Here is a 17,289-nt window from a genome sequence, read left to right as displayed (position 1 = left end):
CATCAAATCTACCGAACCGGTTAGAAGAGGTTCCACCAGTGGACCCGGAAAGCAGGCCACACCTACAGAAGAGGTTCCAAAATTTTTTGAAACCCACTACTGGTCCTTGGATATGATTATTCTACACTATCATGCTCATATTTATAAAACTCAGTGCCTCTGTGAAAGGTAAGGATGACTACTGCGTTTGTGGTGCAATCAGAACATTGCGTGTGTTGAAGTTGTTTTAACGCAAACCAAAGATGCCTTTTAAAAAACAAGTTTACATCATATTCTTATGCATGCCAGTGCTGTGTGCGAGGTAATTTAAAGTGGTTCTGACAAGTGTCGTCGGCATCTTCATATCCGGTCACATGGGCGGCAAGCCACTCCCATCCGGTCACATGGGCGGCAAGCCACTCCCACAAAGGAGGCCACACCCACAGAGTAGGTTTGAACAATTTTTGAAACCCACCACTGGTTGGATGGGAACATTTTAATCAGTGGCCTACATAAAATCTGTGGCTGCTATGAAAATACTTTTACATGTAGGTACATACCTGATATACTAAGACATAGGAAAAAGAGGTTGATGGTAACCATCATATTTACTGCTGGTCTCTGTAGACAGGTTAGCTGAAGTGGTCTCAGATGTAGAAAATTCCAGAATGGTCCTTTTAGAGAATTTAACATGCATATGGGACCTTTTCCCATGCTAGATTTAGGCGTTCTCAGCCTCCATGATTGCCAAGATGCTGCCTCATTTTATCATTGGCTTGACACATGTAGGCTTAGATCAGGGTAAGTTTCTGCTAGCATTAGTGCTGGTTCATTGCACGTGTGCGCAGTTGCCTGTAAATAGTCAAAAAATGACCAAAAACCCCCCATGCCACAGTGACCGGGGAACTAATTTGGGGGCATGGCAAGCCTGTTGTCCCTAGCGGTTTCGGCTACCCAGTTGCAATTGCCACTACTGGTTTGCCCAAACTGGAGGAATCCATTTCTGGCTTAGATTCGAGAAGTCCAACTTAGGACAGTGGACTTCAACTCCCAGAATTCCCCAGCCAACCATTCTGAGGAATTCTGGGAGTTGAAGTCTACAAGTTTTAAAGTTGCCAAAGATGGACACCCCTGGCTTAGATAGTGCTATGGGCAGAAGGAAGAGAATCCAGATTTAATGGGGAGAGTCATTTATTTCATTATCATGGGCAGACCACTTGTGTTGTGTTGGTGGTGGAAGGAAGGTGTTAAATTCCCCTGGTTTTTAGCACCAGGGAAATACTTCATTTTACTCAAGCATTCAGCATAGTCTTGCTTTTGGTCCTCCCAAAATTGTCTAGTATTGTATTACGGCTGTTGCTCTTTAATCTTTTAAGCAATCATTTATTTTTATTTGATGTGAGTGTTTTATCCTCTGTGATTTATGGATTAAAGCAGATCCTGAGACCTGTAGGATAAGTAGGTGTAAATGTTTTAAGAAAAATGAATAGATAATCTTTGAACAAATTTTCTATTATTGATTAAATTAGCATAAAAAAATGCAGAGCCAGATTCTACTGAGATATATCTAATATATGCAGAATTAAATAGTGCTGATTTTCACAAGCATATGCTCAGGCTCCATACAATGTAATCTGTGCCTTTGTCATACTAGTATAATTCTGATTAACTTAGCTAGCTTTAGAGCTTCCAACACCCTTGTTTTACTTAGTTGATTATGAGGCTGGATTGAATCCCCTTACTGAAGATATTTTATCTTCCTTTTGGATTTTAATTGGGTCTGCGATTTTTAATTTTAAAAAGAGATCAAAGGGATAAGAAGATTGTTTGAAATTGCAGTTACGTTGGAAAAGATGTAGAAAACAAAACTAGAGTATGAAAAACACACCTGCTCATCATAATAGTTCCGCATTTCCTTCTTGATGAAAAGAAAAAAGCAATCCATTATTTTTTTTCTTTGAAAATGGAATTTGGTTTCACAGGCACCATTTCTGCATGAAATATGGCTGATTTTCTGCTAAAAACACATTTTATATTGAATTGTAGGTCTAAAGAGCAACATAACACATAGGGAGTCTGTCAACATATAACTTATTGTTTCCCTGGGGCTGGGCTAAGTTAAGAAAGGATCATGCTTTTTCTAATTCTCTTTTCTACATGTCTGCATATATCTGCGTAGTGGTCCACTGGGTTCTATTACAGTGTATATTTTAGGCTGAAGTCAGTTGTGATTTTGCAGGAGAAACCATCACTTCCAACTGATACAGAAGGTGGGAAGCTGATGAGTGCCAAAATATATGTAGAAACCATCTGAAAAAGCCTCTTGTATTATTTTTTCCATGTGCAGCTTTTGGTATAATCCCATTGTTTTAGCACCCATGCTGTAAGGTATGATTTAAAAAGAAAAAGAGGAAAATCTTTTTATGCTACATTTTTTAAAAAATATACTTTTTTATTTTCCATTTTCATAACATATAATCACATGTATACTATTACATAGCCAATATCCTATTGTATTAAGTGGTAATTACATCAGTTCCTCTTGTCATCAACGCCCAGAAAGATAAAAACCCATTATTAGCTCTTCTGCTCTCCATACACCTCTTTCTTCTACCTCTCTCCTACCTCCTTTCTTCCCTCCATCATCCTTTTCTACTCTACTTCCCCTTCCTTTCTCCTTCTCCTCTCTCTTCATTCCACTCCTCCTTATCCTCCTCATCTTCCCCCCTTACCCTCTCTCCTATCCCTCTCTTCCTATCTTTCTTCTCTCCTCTGTTTCCCACTCTTCCTCTCATTGGTGTATTTCAGCTTCTGAGCAAACTCCATTCTATGTTGATGGTATTTATGCTTCCATATCAATATACTTAACATATCTTAGTTTTAAAGAAAAAATAAGAGAAGACAGTATACATGTGCAGTCATATTACATTAAAATCTTATGCTACATTTTTAATGCTTCCATTTCCTTCTATATTGTAGGTTAAACACATTCAAATGTTAGATTAATTTCTAATAGTTAATAATGGACGTATTTCTTCTAATTGCTTTAGGCACCAGATTTAGTTTGTATAGCCAGGGCCCAAAGGAAATTAGACAGTGAGAAATGTACACATTTTTATAAAAGGATGCCAACGATAGACTGAAATCTGATTATGAGCTTGATGGTGGTTGAGGAGCTGGGGTGTCTCTATTATTTTCTTATAAAATCACTACTGTCTGGTTTTTATAATGAGAATCTCATGTGCATTGCTATGATTTTCCTTGGTGTAAAAGCATATCTATCTGCCTGTCTGCCTATCGATCGATCTATCATCTCTCTATCGCCCATCTCACCACAAAGATGCTCTGGGTAGATAGGAAAGGCAGGGCATTCATTGGGAAAATGGGATTTGGAAGAAGAAGTAATTCTTCCCAGAGATCCAGTCTGAGTTCTCCTTCTCTTGGTCCATCCCCCTCCAACTAATCCTTCACCGTAAAATAAACAATAAAAGAAAAACTACAGCTAATTATAGATATTTAGCGAATCAGATTTGGCTCTGAGTTTCCAAGTAGGCAAACTATATGTATGGCATGAGTATTTGAGATTCTTGGATGATCATTTCTCACCAGTGACTTATGGTATCATCTACATTCTTCCAATTTCTATCTGTCAAAGTAACATGCATGAGGACAGGCTTTATATCACTTCAGTGATGGCTAAGTGATGAAAATAGTATAAGTCACTAGGGGGGGAAATAGCTAAAATTGTATCAGTTTCCCTGGGGAATATTCTTACTATGAGATTTTAGTTTTCCTTCTGGCCTCTCATCCAGTAGTGATTTAAGTGCAAAGCACTGCAATGCACTCTACATGGGGCAGCCCTTGAAGAGCATTCGGAGACTTCAGCTCGTCCAGAATGCAGCCGCGCGAGTGATTGGGGGTGTACCTCGGTACACCCACATTACACCTATCCTCCACGAGCTGCACTGGTTACCGATTGGTCTCCAGATACACTTCAAGGTGCTAGTCATCACTTATAAAGCCCTTCATGGTATTGGACCTGGGTACTTGAGAGACCGCCTCCTGCCAATTGCCTCCCACAGACCCATCAGATCCCACAGATTAGGCCTCCTCCGGGTTCCGTCTACTGGCCAATGTCATCTGGCTACTACCTGGGGGAGGGCCTTCTCTGTAGCAGCTCCGGCCCTTTGGAACGAGCTCCCCACAGAGATTCGGACCCTCACCTCTCTCCAGGCCTTCCGAAAAGCCGTTAAAACCTGGCTGTGTCGGCAGGCCTGGGGTCGATGAGTTCCCTTCCCCTCTCGAATCGTGTGGCTGTTGGTTGTTTTAAATTCCCTTGTACTTTTTTGTTGTAGTTCTTTGTGTTTCCCTTCCCCTCCCTTGGTTTTGTGCGCCGCCCTGAGTCCTGCCGGGAATAGGGCGGCATATAAATAAAATGAACTTTGAACCTTGAACCTTGAACCTTTAGACATTTGTGGGTTGTTAAGTCTTACAGTTGTGTCTTGTTGTTTGTTTTATTTGGCTTATATCTTTCTATTTCTGCATTCTCTATTGTCCCTACTAATAATTAATCTATATTTTAAAAACTACCAATGTGCATATTAATATTATTTATAGTATTTTAATAGTATTTTTTAAATAGTATTTAATAAACTTATAGGCCGCCCAATCCCGAAGGACTCCGGGCGGCTTACAGAAAATACATTTTTTTAAAAATAAAGAATTAAAAAACAGAGAAAAACAGATTAAAAACCACATCATGCACTCAATCTGGTCGGGGCTTGACCTCAGTCATGAGGTCAATAGCCCCAGACCTGCCGGAATAGCCAGATTTTGATAGCCTTTGCAGAGGTGGGTTCCTACCAGTTCGCACCTATTCGGTAGAACCGGTTCGTCAACTCTACCGAACCGGTTAGAAGAGGTTCCACCAGTGGACCCGGAAAGCAGGACACACCTACAGAAGAGGTTCCAAAAATTTTTGAAACCCACCACTGGTCCTTGGGTATGATTATTCTACACTATCATGCTCCTATTTATAAAACTCAGTGCCTCTGTGAAAGGTAAGGATGACTACTGCGTTTGTGGCGCAATCAGAACATTGTGTGTGTTGAAGTTGTTTTAACGCAAACCAAAGATGCCTTTTGAAAAGCAAGTTTACATCATATTCTTATGCATGCCAGTGCTGTGTGTGAGGTAATTTAAGGTGGTTCTGACAAGTGTTGTCGGCATCTTCATATCCGGTCACATGGGCAGCAAGCCACTCCCACAAAGGATGCCACATCCACAGAGTAGGTTCAAACAATTTTTGAAACCCACCACTGGCCTTTCGGAAGGCCATGAGAGTGGGTATATGCTTCCATTTTGAGTCTATTCACCATATCCGACCAAGTTAGCATTCTATTTTTCTCATTTTATTATAGATAGCAAATTACTTTCCAGCCCTGTTAAATATATTTCTGACTCTCTATAGGTAGTCTTCATTTAGCAACAGCTCATTCAGTTTGAACTTGCAACCACGCTGAACAAGTGGTACTTACGAACAATCTTCAAAATTCTGACCATTGCAGCATCCCCGCAACCTATATATGAAATCACGTTTAAACATTCAAAGACATAGGTAAAGGTTAAGATAAAGGTAAAGGTTCCCCTACCACATACTGTATGTGCTAGTTGTTTCCAACTCTAGGGGGCGATGCTCATATCCGTTTCTAAGCCGAGGAGCCAGTGCTATTCGAAGACGTCTCCCTGGTCATGTGGTCGGCATGACTAAACGCCAAAGGTGCATGGAACGCTGTTGCCTTCCCACCAAAGGTGGTCCCTATTTTTCTGCTTGCATTTTTACATGCTTTTGAACTGCTAGTTTGGCAGAAGCTGGGACAAGTAATGGGAGCTCACTCCATTATGCAGCGCTAGGGATTCGTACCACTGAACTGCCAACCTTTCTGATCAACAAGCTCAATATTCAAAGACATAGCCCAAGACATTCTGATTTTCTTAATCTAGAGGACAGAATGCAATTGCTGTAGTCCATATAAGAAATAAGCATGGGGATATGAGACCTAACTTGATATCATACACCAGGAAGTTTAGTATGTTTGGTAAAAGACCACACTGAGATAGAACACTTCTAATACAGAAGGCAGCAACATTTCAACTTTGAAAAGAAGTATATCTGTTTCAAAGAGTTGTATCTCTTTTTGTTTCTGTAATAAAATAATTGTGAAGGGATCATATTTACTCCCTACACCGTCATATCTTCATAATTATTACAATGAAGTCCAATTGGAATCAAAAGAAACCTTATGACACTTCATTCACAGTGGAAGTATATTATATTGAAAAGTTGGTTCTAGTATTTCAAGAATACATTTTGTGATACGATTGCCATTTTTTTAACGTTTTGAACAATATATCTTGCTGTACTGAAGGAATGTGTACAGTAAAACATTCTGAAATGTTCATAAATCTTTCAGAAGGATTACATTACATAGCTTTTGAAATATCATTGTCCACAAAACAACTCTGTCAAATTAATGTAATGTAATTCTGGCTTCAGAGAAAAAAAATACCTCTTTTTTTTTTTAAATCAGTTTTGGCAATAGTTATGATTAGCCTTTCTTTCTTTCTTTTTAATCCAAAGTGAATTAATTCTCAGTATGGGTTCATGTGTGAGGCTTTGAGGCAGACATAGAAACGAGGTATGGTTTCACACAGTCCTCATTTCATATGGAAATTTGGGATATACAAAGTTATAATGTCCAATCCCATACACTCTGTTCCTCCACCTACTTTAGATGGACAAGTTGCCCTTTATATTTTACTCTATTCACTTAGGCATGTGAATGTATATGTAGAAATAAATCCCAACTACTGTAGATGAAAGTAAATCCAGAATTATATAACTTGGAGTGATAAACCTTTTACAGCAAAACTACTACAGTATTTAAACCAGAATTATTCTGATGATCTCAAAGTCCTCCAAAATCTTCCAACTCCTCCTTCCCACTCATCTACACATTTCTGGCTTTTACTATCTGGAGAGCTTTTCAATCATGGGAAACCATAGATTATATCTGTAGCTCCTGTTCTTCAAGAGCTGAGGTGGCGCAGTGGTTAAATGCAGCACTGCAGGCTACTGCTAGATCAGCAGTTCAGCGGTTCAAATCTCACCGGCTCAGGGTTGACTCAGCCTTCCATCCTTCCGAGGTGGGTAAAATGAGGACCCAGATTGTTGGGGGCAATATGCTGACTTTCTGTAAACCGCTTAGAGATGGCTGAAAGCCCTATGAAGCGGTATATAAGTCTACTGCTATTGCTATTGCTATTCTTCTGGACTCTGTTGTGGCCTTCCAGCAGCCAGCAGAGCTGGCAGCAGATTCGGACAGTGAAGAGGTTGAGAAACATGGAAGGCCCTAATGAGGGCTCTGTTAGAGGCAGAGAGGGGGCCAGAGCTGTATGCCAGTTATTAGCTGCCTTCAGAGTCAGACATCAGTGAGGCAGACAAACAGCTGGAGCCTATTCCCAATGTGCGCATTGGCAGAGTTGCTAGACGAAGGGAACAGCTAAAGAACAGGGGTCGACTTGAGAGTAAGTCCACAGGTGGACGATGAATGGCCCCTCCCATAGGGAATAAAAGAGGAGCAAAAGGGGAGTAGAGTTTTCAGGAGACAATTAGTTTGCTTAATTGGTTCGTGACTCTCTGAAACTCCTTGCTAAGTTTTACAGATATCGGCCTGGCAGCTCTCCAAGCCAGATAAGGTCTGTGACTGTAAATCCTCGCTTGAAAGGCTTTGCTGGATGTGAATGAGCAGAATTCACAGTAAATTAATAAAAGGTTTTTTTTTGTCAGAACAAGGAGTTTACTTCATGCTCTTGGGAAGCCTCGGTCAGAACAGACTCCATCTCAAATGTCCATGATGTAACCATTTTTGTTGTGCTAATTCTTTGTCACGGAGAATCCCAACCCTATATACAGGTGGTTGCAGTGTTCCTGTCCTAAATCAGGGACCTATCAGTGAAGAGTGCTTTAATGTGGGTTCTTGTACTAAACAGGAGCTTGAATTCTCAGCCATAAGTAATCTCTTCCAACTGAGGAGTACATTTTAAAAAGTGGACTAATAAATCACAATACCGTCCCTATTGACCAGACTATACAAAGTGAGGTTGCCCAAGGACTTGCTCTTGGTTAGAAGGAAATTGAACTTTCCGAATAGCAGTCTCCTAATCACAAATGCTTCTGAAAGAAACCTTGGGTTCAAAGATATTTGCTGTGCAAGAGTCTATCCTTTGGAATCCAAGAAGAACTCTCTCTTGGGCACATGGTACTGGTTGCCCAGCTCTTTGGGAACTGCCCTTAATCAATAAGTAAGGGCTTCAATTATGAAACATCTAACTTTGGAGGAGTTTCGAGATCTTTGGAATAATTCTGAATTAAATTCTTCAGTAGTTTCGCTGTAAGGTTTATAATTCTAAGTTGTGTGATTCTGAATTTACTCTCAACTACAGCAGGGGTGGGGCCTTTTTTGACCTGTGGACCAGTGGTGGGTTTGTATTGGTTTGGACTGGTTCGGCCAAACCAGTAGTAGCTTGGCTTGGCGGCCTGGGTCACTGGAAGAGGAAGCGACCCAGGCCTGCCATGCCTCCAAACTTGTTCTCCTGGGGGCGTCATAGGTAGCACCATCTTGTTTTTTGCTTCTGCGCATGCGCAGAGCAATTTTAGTTGTACTGCGCATGCACGTGCAGCAGTCACTGCTAGAGCCCGCCCCTGATATGGACTTCAGCTTCTAGAATTCCTGAGCCAGCCATGCTTAGTTGAAGTCCACAGGTTGTAAAGGGGTCATAGTTGCTCCTCCCCTCACTCCCAATCTGTAGTTATATTCTGGTTTCTCTTCAGATCGTATAAATCTTTCACCTTTAGATTGTATCTACAGTTGTTGGGATTTCTTCCCACATTCATAGAAATGCATACTCAAAATTAAAATAGCAGCCTTGGAAATAATTGTAAAGCAAGGAATTAAAAAAAAATCTCTGTCTACCTTGGCATTTCAAAAGATCAAGTAAACACGAGATAGAGAGCCACATAAATTGCTTTATTGTTTAATGGCTGTTTAAGAGTACCTCTACGTATCTCAAGGATTTATATAAACGATTACTTGTAGGATCTTCGTTGTTATCTTATTGCTAACACAGAATTATTTTAAAGGAAGTTTACATTACATGAAAGGCTATTCATTCCTTGCTTTTGCTTATCACACAATACTTTAATAAATTTAGAGTACTTAACATTGCTCATACATTTATTCTATTTTCTAAGAACTCTTCCGGGAAAATGTTGATTTTTTTTTAAATAGCAGATTTAGCAATAGCAATAGCAGTTAGACTTATATACCGCTTCATAGGGCTTTCAGCCCTCTCTAAGCGGTTTTACAGAGTCAGCATATTGCCCCCACAGTCTGGGTCCTCATTTTACCCACCTCGGAAGGATGGAAGGCTGAGTCAACCCTGAGCCGGTGAGATTTGAACCGCCGAACTGCAGATAACAGTCAGCTGAAATGGCTGCAGTACAGCACTCTAACCACTGCGCCACCTTGGCATTTAGGCAATCCCTCATCTGTGGATTCCTAGAACTCAAAATTGTTTTACTAATAAGAATGCTACTGAGTAATCACAGTGTAGTTTTCTACTGGTTTTCTGTATGGAAAAGTGTGTTGATCAGAGTACCAATTGGGACTTTTTAAAAACTGAACCTGCACCAAAAGAAAACAAAAATGGAGGGAAGTAGCCAAAAATGAACGCAATTATTCAGTGTCTAAAGATCCAGCGCACAGTCCCGCACACCAAGCTTTATCTTCCATCCTTTGCAGAATTTCCCTTGTTCCTTCAAATTAACAATTGTCTGAATATGTGCTCGATTATTCTGCTCCTAAGTTTAATTTTCATTTTTAAAAAATCCTTTTCCAGTTATCTGTCATTAGGTACATCTTCACCCAATTTAAAGTGATACATCTGAATAAACACACTGTAAAAGTGTTTATATACTGAAGTGGGTCAATTCAAGGTATGGTATTTGGCGGTGACTTCTAATCTCTCCCTGTCTCCCTGCGAAAGGACTGCCAGGAAAGAGCTGAATTAATGCATTTGTTACAGTGGAAGGAGAATGGAAACTGCTTTAACCGCAAACCAAACTGGCTCTTTCATTGATGCCCATGATAGATGTTTCTCTGAAACATACAAGCCCTGGCATAGAGCCACCGTAAGTCTGCCTTTAAAAAGGAAACTATAGGGCTGAGTTGAGTGAGGCTTGCTCCTAGCTCAGTTTATTGGTCTTGTATTAGGACTATTAGTAAGTTCTTTCTGTAGTGAGAACATAATAACAAAACAACAGAATAACTGAACAAAATAACAGAATAATAGAGTTGGAAGGGACCTTGGAGATCTTCTAGTCCAACCTCTTGCTCAAGCAGGAAACCCTATACCATTCCAGACAAATGGTTGTCTGATCTCTTCTTAAAAACCTCCAGTGTCAGAACACTCACAATTTCTGGAGGCACTTCGTTCCACTGATTATTAGTTCCCCACTTTCAGGAAATTTTTCCTTCGTTCTAGGTTGGGTCTCTCCCATGATTATGTTCCATCCATTGCTTCTTTCCTGCCTTTTAGGTGTTTTCGAGAATAGGTTGCGTCTGTTATTTGGGGCAGTTCCTTAGATATTGGAACACTGCTATCATGTCACTCCTAGTTATTCTTTTCAGTAAACTAGATGCACCCAATTAAGAAAAAGATGACATAGTTGAAAAGATATAGGCTTTTTCATCCAAAGTTGTCCTTTTGTTGATCCAACAATAGTTCAGAAGAATTCTACTGAGAGTTGCTACTCCTGGAAGAACTCAGTTCAGCATTTCTTCACTAACACACTACTATTACTGTAACGCGCTCTACATGGGGCTGCCCCGGAAGAGTGTTCGAAGACTACAGTTGGTCCAGAATGCAGCCACGCGAGCGATAGTGGGTGTACCTAGATACACCCATGTTACACCCATCCTCCACGAGCTGCACTGGCTCCCTATTAGTCTCTGAATGCGCTTCAAGGTGCTAGTTGTTACTTTTAAAGCCCTACATGGTTTAGGACCTGGCTACCTGAGAGACCACCTCCTGCCACATACCTCCCAACGACCAACAAGATCTCACAGGTTGGGCCTCCTCCGGGTGCCGTCGGCCGGACAATGTCAGGGGCCTTCTCTGTAGCTGCGCCGCCCCTGTGGAATGATCTACCCATAGAGATCCGGACCCTTACCACTCTCCTGGCCTTCCGAAAAGCCACCAAGACCTGGCTGTTCCTGCAGGCCTGGGGCTGTTGATCAATGTCCAGCCCCACTTAGACAGAATGGATGGTGTGCAATTTTTAACAACTGTATTTTTAACTTTAATTTTTAAATGCTTTTTATCTTGTCTGTAAGCCGCCCAGAGTCCCGTGGGAGTGGGCGGCATACAAATTTTATTAAATTTCAAATTTCAAATATTTAAAGGCTGGGCCATGATAATTCTTCTCTCTTTACAGCTGCCTAGCTTCATATGGCACTCTCTATCTTTCTGAAGGTTCTGCATAATGTTTTGAGGCACACAATTCTTGAAGATGCCAAAATAAATTTTATTAAGAGCCTGGGAGGTTGTTTGTTCAACATTCAGATGGATACAGCTTCAATGTCTATATTCGGACTTTCCCTTTTCAACTTTTTCTTTCTTCTTCCACACTTTCACCCTCCTTCCCCCTCTGCCCCCCCTCCCACATGCCCGGGAGGGGAGTCTCTAATCCGACAAAGTGACTATTCAGTCTCAACTAAACAAATATAATAAAGAAATATGCAGATCCCTCGGGATTAAAATCAGAGTCAATCATGTCATATTTCACCCGCGATTATATATTATTCCTTGAAATACTGAAGCTTCAGCTGTACCTGAACTTCAGAGTCCTGACAAAATAAAAGAGTAATGTCTGGGAATTATTTATGTCTTGAAATGTAAATATATACACACTACCTCCATTTCTTATTTCTCTTGGGGACGTTTAGGGCATGCAGGATTCTCAATTTATTTTCTCCAGTTTGTAAAAACAGGATGATCCACCATAATGTGGAACTATAGCAGAGACATTACATACTTCTAGTACTGTAATATCCACAAAATATGCTATTCTATAGACCCACATCTTATCTAGAATGTATGGATTTTGTTTAATGGTAGCTAATTTTATGTGCCTTTATTTTGTAGGTCGTAGTATCGGTGCGAAAGCAGCTGGTCTTATAGGCAGGCATGGTCCTCAGTCAAAGCAGCCATTCATGGTTGCCTTCTTTAAAGCAAGTGAAATCCTTTTCCGATCTGTCCGAGCTGCCAACCCTAAGAAAAAAAACCAAAATCGTGGCAAGTCCAGCAACTCACAAAATACTTCAAGAATGTCAAGCGTGGCAGGTAAGAGTGACGAGGTGCCCTATTTTATGGAACACTGTTCTATTCAAGAGGCAATCAGAGTGATTTGAAGCTCTAATTCTAGACAATTAGCTCAGAGTTGGTTTAATTGATAGTTCAGATGCTTAGCATCAACTGATCTCATCTTTGTGATCAAGTTACATTTTCCACCCACCTTATTCCAATTCATCTAGTAGAATTGAACACATGATAAAAAAAATTAAGTATTGCATTATGTAACAAAAGTCACCCACTTCCTTCTTGATTTCTGCATACATCATTTGTCTGTGTTGGCACTTTAATAGATTGGATGACTGGCATGCCTTTCCCCTGCACCAGAAAAAAAAATTCATAAGAAATTTAATTTAATTTCTGGCAGCTGACATGGTTAAATGCCCCGGTTCACCGACAAATGCGCGCTCAACAAAAGCGCGCCGACGAAACCGCAGCAAGAAAACCGTGAGGTTGAAATCGCACCGACGAATGCATGCAGAAGCGCACTGACAACAGCGCGCCGACAAAAGTGCGCCTTCAACAAACAACTAATAACAACCTAATAACCCTAACCCTAACCCTAACCCTAACCCTAATCCTAAACCTAACCCTGAACCTAACCCTAAGCCTAACCCTAACCCTTATCTTAACTTAAATCACGCTTTTGTGGGCGTGGTTTTGTCAACGTGTTGTTGTGGGCGCGTTTATGACGTCACGGGTTTTTCCCCGTGGTTTTGTCAGCACGCTTTTGTCATGCACGCATTTGTCGGGTCACGAAATGCCCCTCCATGAAAACTATTAATTTTTCCAAAAAGAAAGCTAGAGTGTCAGGAAAATTTCAGCCCTAACTTTCTCTATGGCGTTTTTATTTCTGGGAACTAGGACTTCATTTATCTGCAGGACAGCGTGTCAACACACAATGTACTATTTTACCTGCAATCTGAAACAACATAGCCCCATCCTAAATCACCTTTCTGGTGAGGCTTTCATTGCAGAAGTTATTTTTGAAAGAATGTACCTAGGTTGCATCTTCAGGCGATGCCTTAAGGCACACAATTCAAGTAAAATGCATAGACATGTTGTAGCAGCATATCTTACATATATTTCTCAAATGGCTTGAATACTTTAGGGTTTTCTGATTGTTTCTGGAAAAATTCCAGACATGAGTCAGTAAAAGTTGGGTATTTAAAATCCCACTTATTTATGTTGAAGAGATGGAAAACATGATTTTTTAAAAAAAATACAGTAAATGACAATACTTCAAGGGACGTGGTGGCTCAGTGGCTAAGATGCTGAACTTGTCGATTAATTCGGCGGTTTGAATTCCCTAGTGCCGCGTAACGGAGTGAGCTCCCGTTACTTGTCCCAGCTTCTGCCAACCTAGCGCTTCGAATATTTTGTTGATATTTATATTTACACTCGTCTTTTTTTTTTAATTAACCCTCTTTTCTCCTGGTCAATCTCAAATAGGCTTTGCTTGTCTATGGGTATTTTGACAAGTTTCAAATTTGATTTCTTTCTCTTCCCCTCAAAGAGCCCCCCCTCCTCTTTCTGCTCCATAAAGATTTATGTACAGGGATGGAGGGAAATTTGCCAACTCCAGTTCCTACATTATTTGGGGACAAACTTTATTCATCCGTAATATCCCATGGTTTTGATTCCTAGCAGGATAAGCAAATGCAGCACTGAAGGCCCAGTCAGTGAAATTGGAACTTTCACACCAGATTCCATAGAATAAATGGCTGGGGAATTCTGGGAGTTGAAGTCCAGACATCTTCAAGTTGCCAAGTTGGAGAAACACTGCTCTAGTCATTTACATGAAGTGTAATATAATGTCCCACATTTCCCTCATCTGAAATGTAGAAAGGGAAGGAGGAGTATGAATTTCAGTTTAGTGATTTGACATTCAGGATAACCCTGCAGTTTAAATGCATTTCATTTTTTTCTTGAGATTGGATACTAGCTCCATATTAAGTATGCTGGAATCTATATTTTTTCCCCCACAGCTAGACAACACACATTTCTTTTCAAATTGTATTTAGCCTTTTTAGACTCTGTGGAGAAATGCAAAGTAATATTTTGGACCATTTCAGGAGACTTTTATTGGGGTGGGGGATGCCTAAAGGACTTGTGGGGAGACCGGGATTTTTTGAAGAGCTTCTGGGTGAGCTGTGTGTGTAGAACAATATTTTTTTACTGCTATGAATATTATTCAGATATTCCAAAAAGCGACTGGTAGCTGCAGAGCTGCATGTTTTCTCTCAATCTATCTCTGTACAGGGGAAGTAGGAATAATCTGAACACTTGAGAAGATAAAAAAAGAACAGAAATTCACAAAAAGGTGGCACTCAATCAGAGATGGTAATTCAGCAGGTTCTGACCAGTTCTGGAGAACCAGCAGTGGAAATTTGAATAGTTCGGAGAACTGGTCAATACCACCTTTGACTGGTCCCACCCCCATCTATTCTCTGCCTCCCGAGTCTCAGCTGATTGGGACGGAATGGGCATTTTATAGTACCCTTTCCCTGCCATGCCCACCAAGCCTTGCCCACCAAGCCACATTATGCCCACCAAGCCACACCCACAGACCTGGTAATAAAAAATTTGAATCCCACCACTGCACTTAATGGATACAATGGACAGCAATTTTATCTTTAATGTATATCATATCCCCAAACAATCACCTTCCATTCTGCCTTATTTATCTAAATTCATCTGATTTAAAAGTAAGGTGGAAATCAAGTCACACCATGGAATCATTGAAAAATGGCCACCCATTAAATGCTGAAAATATGCACCAATTTTACAGTCTGTAGAACATGTTTCTCAATCTTGGCCAGTTTAAAATGTGCAGACTTCAGTTCCCAGAATTCCTCAGCCAGCAAAGTTGAAGTCCGCAAATCTTAAAGTAACCAAAATTGAGAATCGTTGCTAGATATGCTTATACCATCTGCAGCAGCTATAATTCCTGTGAAAGGACCAGGAAAGGAATGGGTGGGATTGGTATGGCATAGTAGATTATAGATCCAATCAGAGGTGAGTTCCTGCCAGTTCTATAGAAGAAGTTCCACAAATCTACAGTGCCATTTAGAACCGGTTCCAGCTCCCTCCCCCCGCCCGTCTGCACATCATCAAGATGAAGAGTGAGAGGAGGAATTCTGGGAGTTGAAGTCCACAAGTCTTAAAGCTGTCAAGTTTGAATACCCCTGGGGTTTTTTCCCTAAAGGGTTAGGGGTGCAAGGGTCTTGTAACTTGACAGCTTTAAGACTTGCATGCTTCAAATGCCAGAGTTTCTAAGCCAACATTTTGGTTGCTAAGCAAGAGCATTGTTAAGTGAGTTTCACCACATTTTACAAGCTGGCCATGCCCACCCAGTCACATGGCTGGCAAGCCACTCCCACTTGGTCACATGTCCAGCAAGCCACTCCCACAAAGCAGGCCACACCTACAGAAGAGGTTCTAAACAAATTTGAAGCCCACCACTGGATCCAATCTATCAGTTGTTCAAAAGAAACCAGACAGGACAAAACTCTTATGAACCAATTCCAGCATTGAGCAGAATGGCACAAAGCATGCTTCACATAACACAGTAATATCTCCTGAGAGAAAAGAGTGAATGTTTAAAACCTGAACAAATAAAATAGGCTTAATGAATGTTTACAATAAGCAATTGTGCAATGTGCTTTCCTCCCACCCACCCCCTGCAGATTATAACACAAGTGAACCGAAGCAAGCCTGCAGAAAACATGAACTCTACGTGAGCTTTCGAGACCTTGGGTGGCAGGTAGAGATGATATCCCATTTTCTATTCTCCTCCTTTTCCTTCTCTCCATCTACAAATCTACCCCTTGGGTTGGGCAAGGTTAGGCAAAGAGCAGGAAAAGATAAGAAGGAGGAAGAAAAGTAAGAGAAAACTAATTTAAGTCTACTTTGTACTTCCTTCCTATCTTTTACCTCACATACTTATGCAACTCATTCTCACTACATGTTATGGTTCTCCTGACAAATCCAGCTCTCACTTTCAAAGGTCCAAATCTGGGGATTATTATACAGCGTAGACATTACTACGAGGACCCAGATTGTTGGGGGCAATATGCTGACTCTGTAAACTGCTTAGAGAGGGCTGTAAAAACACTATGAAGCAGTATATAAGGCTGTTCTGACCCACCTCGTCCCACACCAACACACACTCCGAGCCAAAGATAAGTTATGGCATTTAATTAACAGACAGACAGGTCCTTGGCAGCAAACCGGCACAGACAAGCTTGGGTAGCAATAAACACAGATAAGGCTTGGCAGCAATCCAGCCTGCCAAGCTCACAGTAATGTCCTCCGACATTCAATCCTGCACTAACTTCTGCAAAGAGGGGCGTGTGTACAAGGAGTCTTTTTATAGTCTGGAGAGGAGCCTAATGACCACCAGCTGAGTGCAATCACCTCCTGTAACTGTGCAACTGTTCCTGACGCCTATTAGCTCTTCGATGGCGTGCATCCAGGAACAACTCACTACTGGTATCCAGCTCACTCTCCCTTGTCTCCTCCCCACTGGTCCAAGGCTCAGGTGCCTCCTGGTGGCCAACCAATCTCTCTGCGCCCTGCTCAGAGTCGGAACCCTGTCCAGGGTCCTCCACATCCTCCAGAGCCGACTCATAGGGCCCCTCGCTGTCGGAGTCTGGTGGCAGCTCCAACGGTTCCTGCTGGGCCACAACATAAGGCTAAGTGCTAAGTGCTATGTTAAAAGAAACTTTCTGCTCTTTGGGTGCTGCTGAGTCTGCAGAGGAAAGGAAGCAACCAGACAAAGGAAAACGGCCTCAGCCACTGCTTTTTTCTTGAACATCGCAGCTTACTCTGTGC

The 17,289-nt window shown here is 41.2% G+C and overlaps 1 protein-coding gene across 1 annotated transcript in view; it reads left to right on the top strand.

The window, feature by feature from the left end:
• BMP5 (bone morphogenetic protein 5) overlaps window positions 1–17,289 on the top strand; it is a 58,713-nt gene that overhangs the window by 35,411 nt on the left and 6,013 nt on the right. Inside the window, exons 4-5 of the mRNA XM_032217119.1 lie at window positions 12,247–12,444; window positions 16,143–16,219. Of these exons, the coding sequence (XP_032073010.1) occupies window positions 12,247–12,444; window positions 16,143–16,219 (275 nt within the window). The remainder of the gene's footprint in view (window positions 1–12,246; window positions 12,445–16,142; window positions 16,220–17,289) is intronic.

This window comes from Thamnophis elegans, chromosome 4, assembly GCF_009769535.1.
Source record: "Thamnophis elegans isolate rThaEle1 chromosome 4, rThaEle1.pri, whole genome shotgun sequence".
Classification (NCBI taxonomy): Eukaryota; Metazoa; Chordata; class Lepidosauria; order Squamata; family Colubridae; genus Thamnophis; species Thamnophis elegans.
The sequence above is the reverse complement of the archived record's forward strand: the minus strand, read 5'-3'. Positions and strand labels throughout refer to the sequence as shown.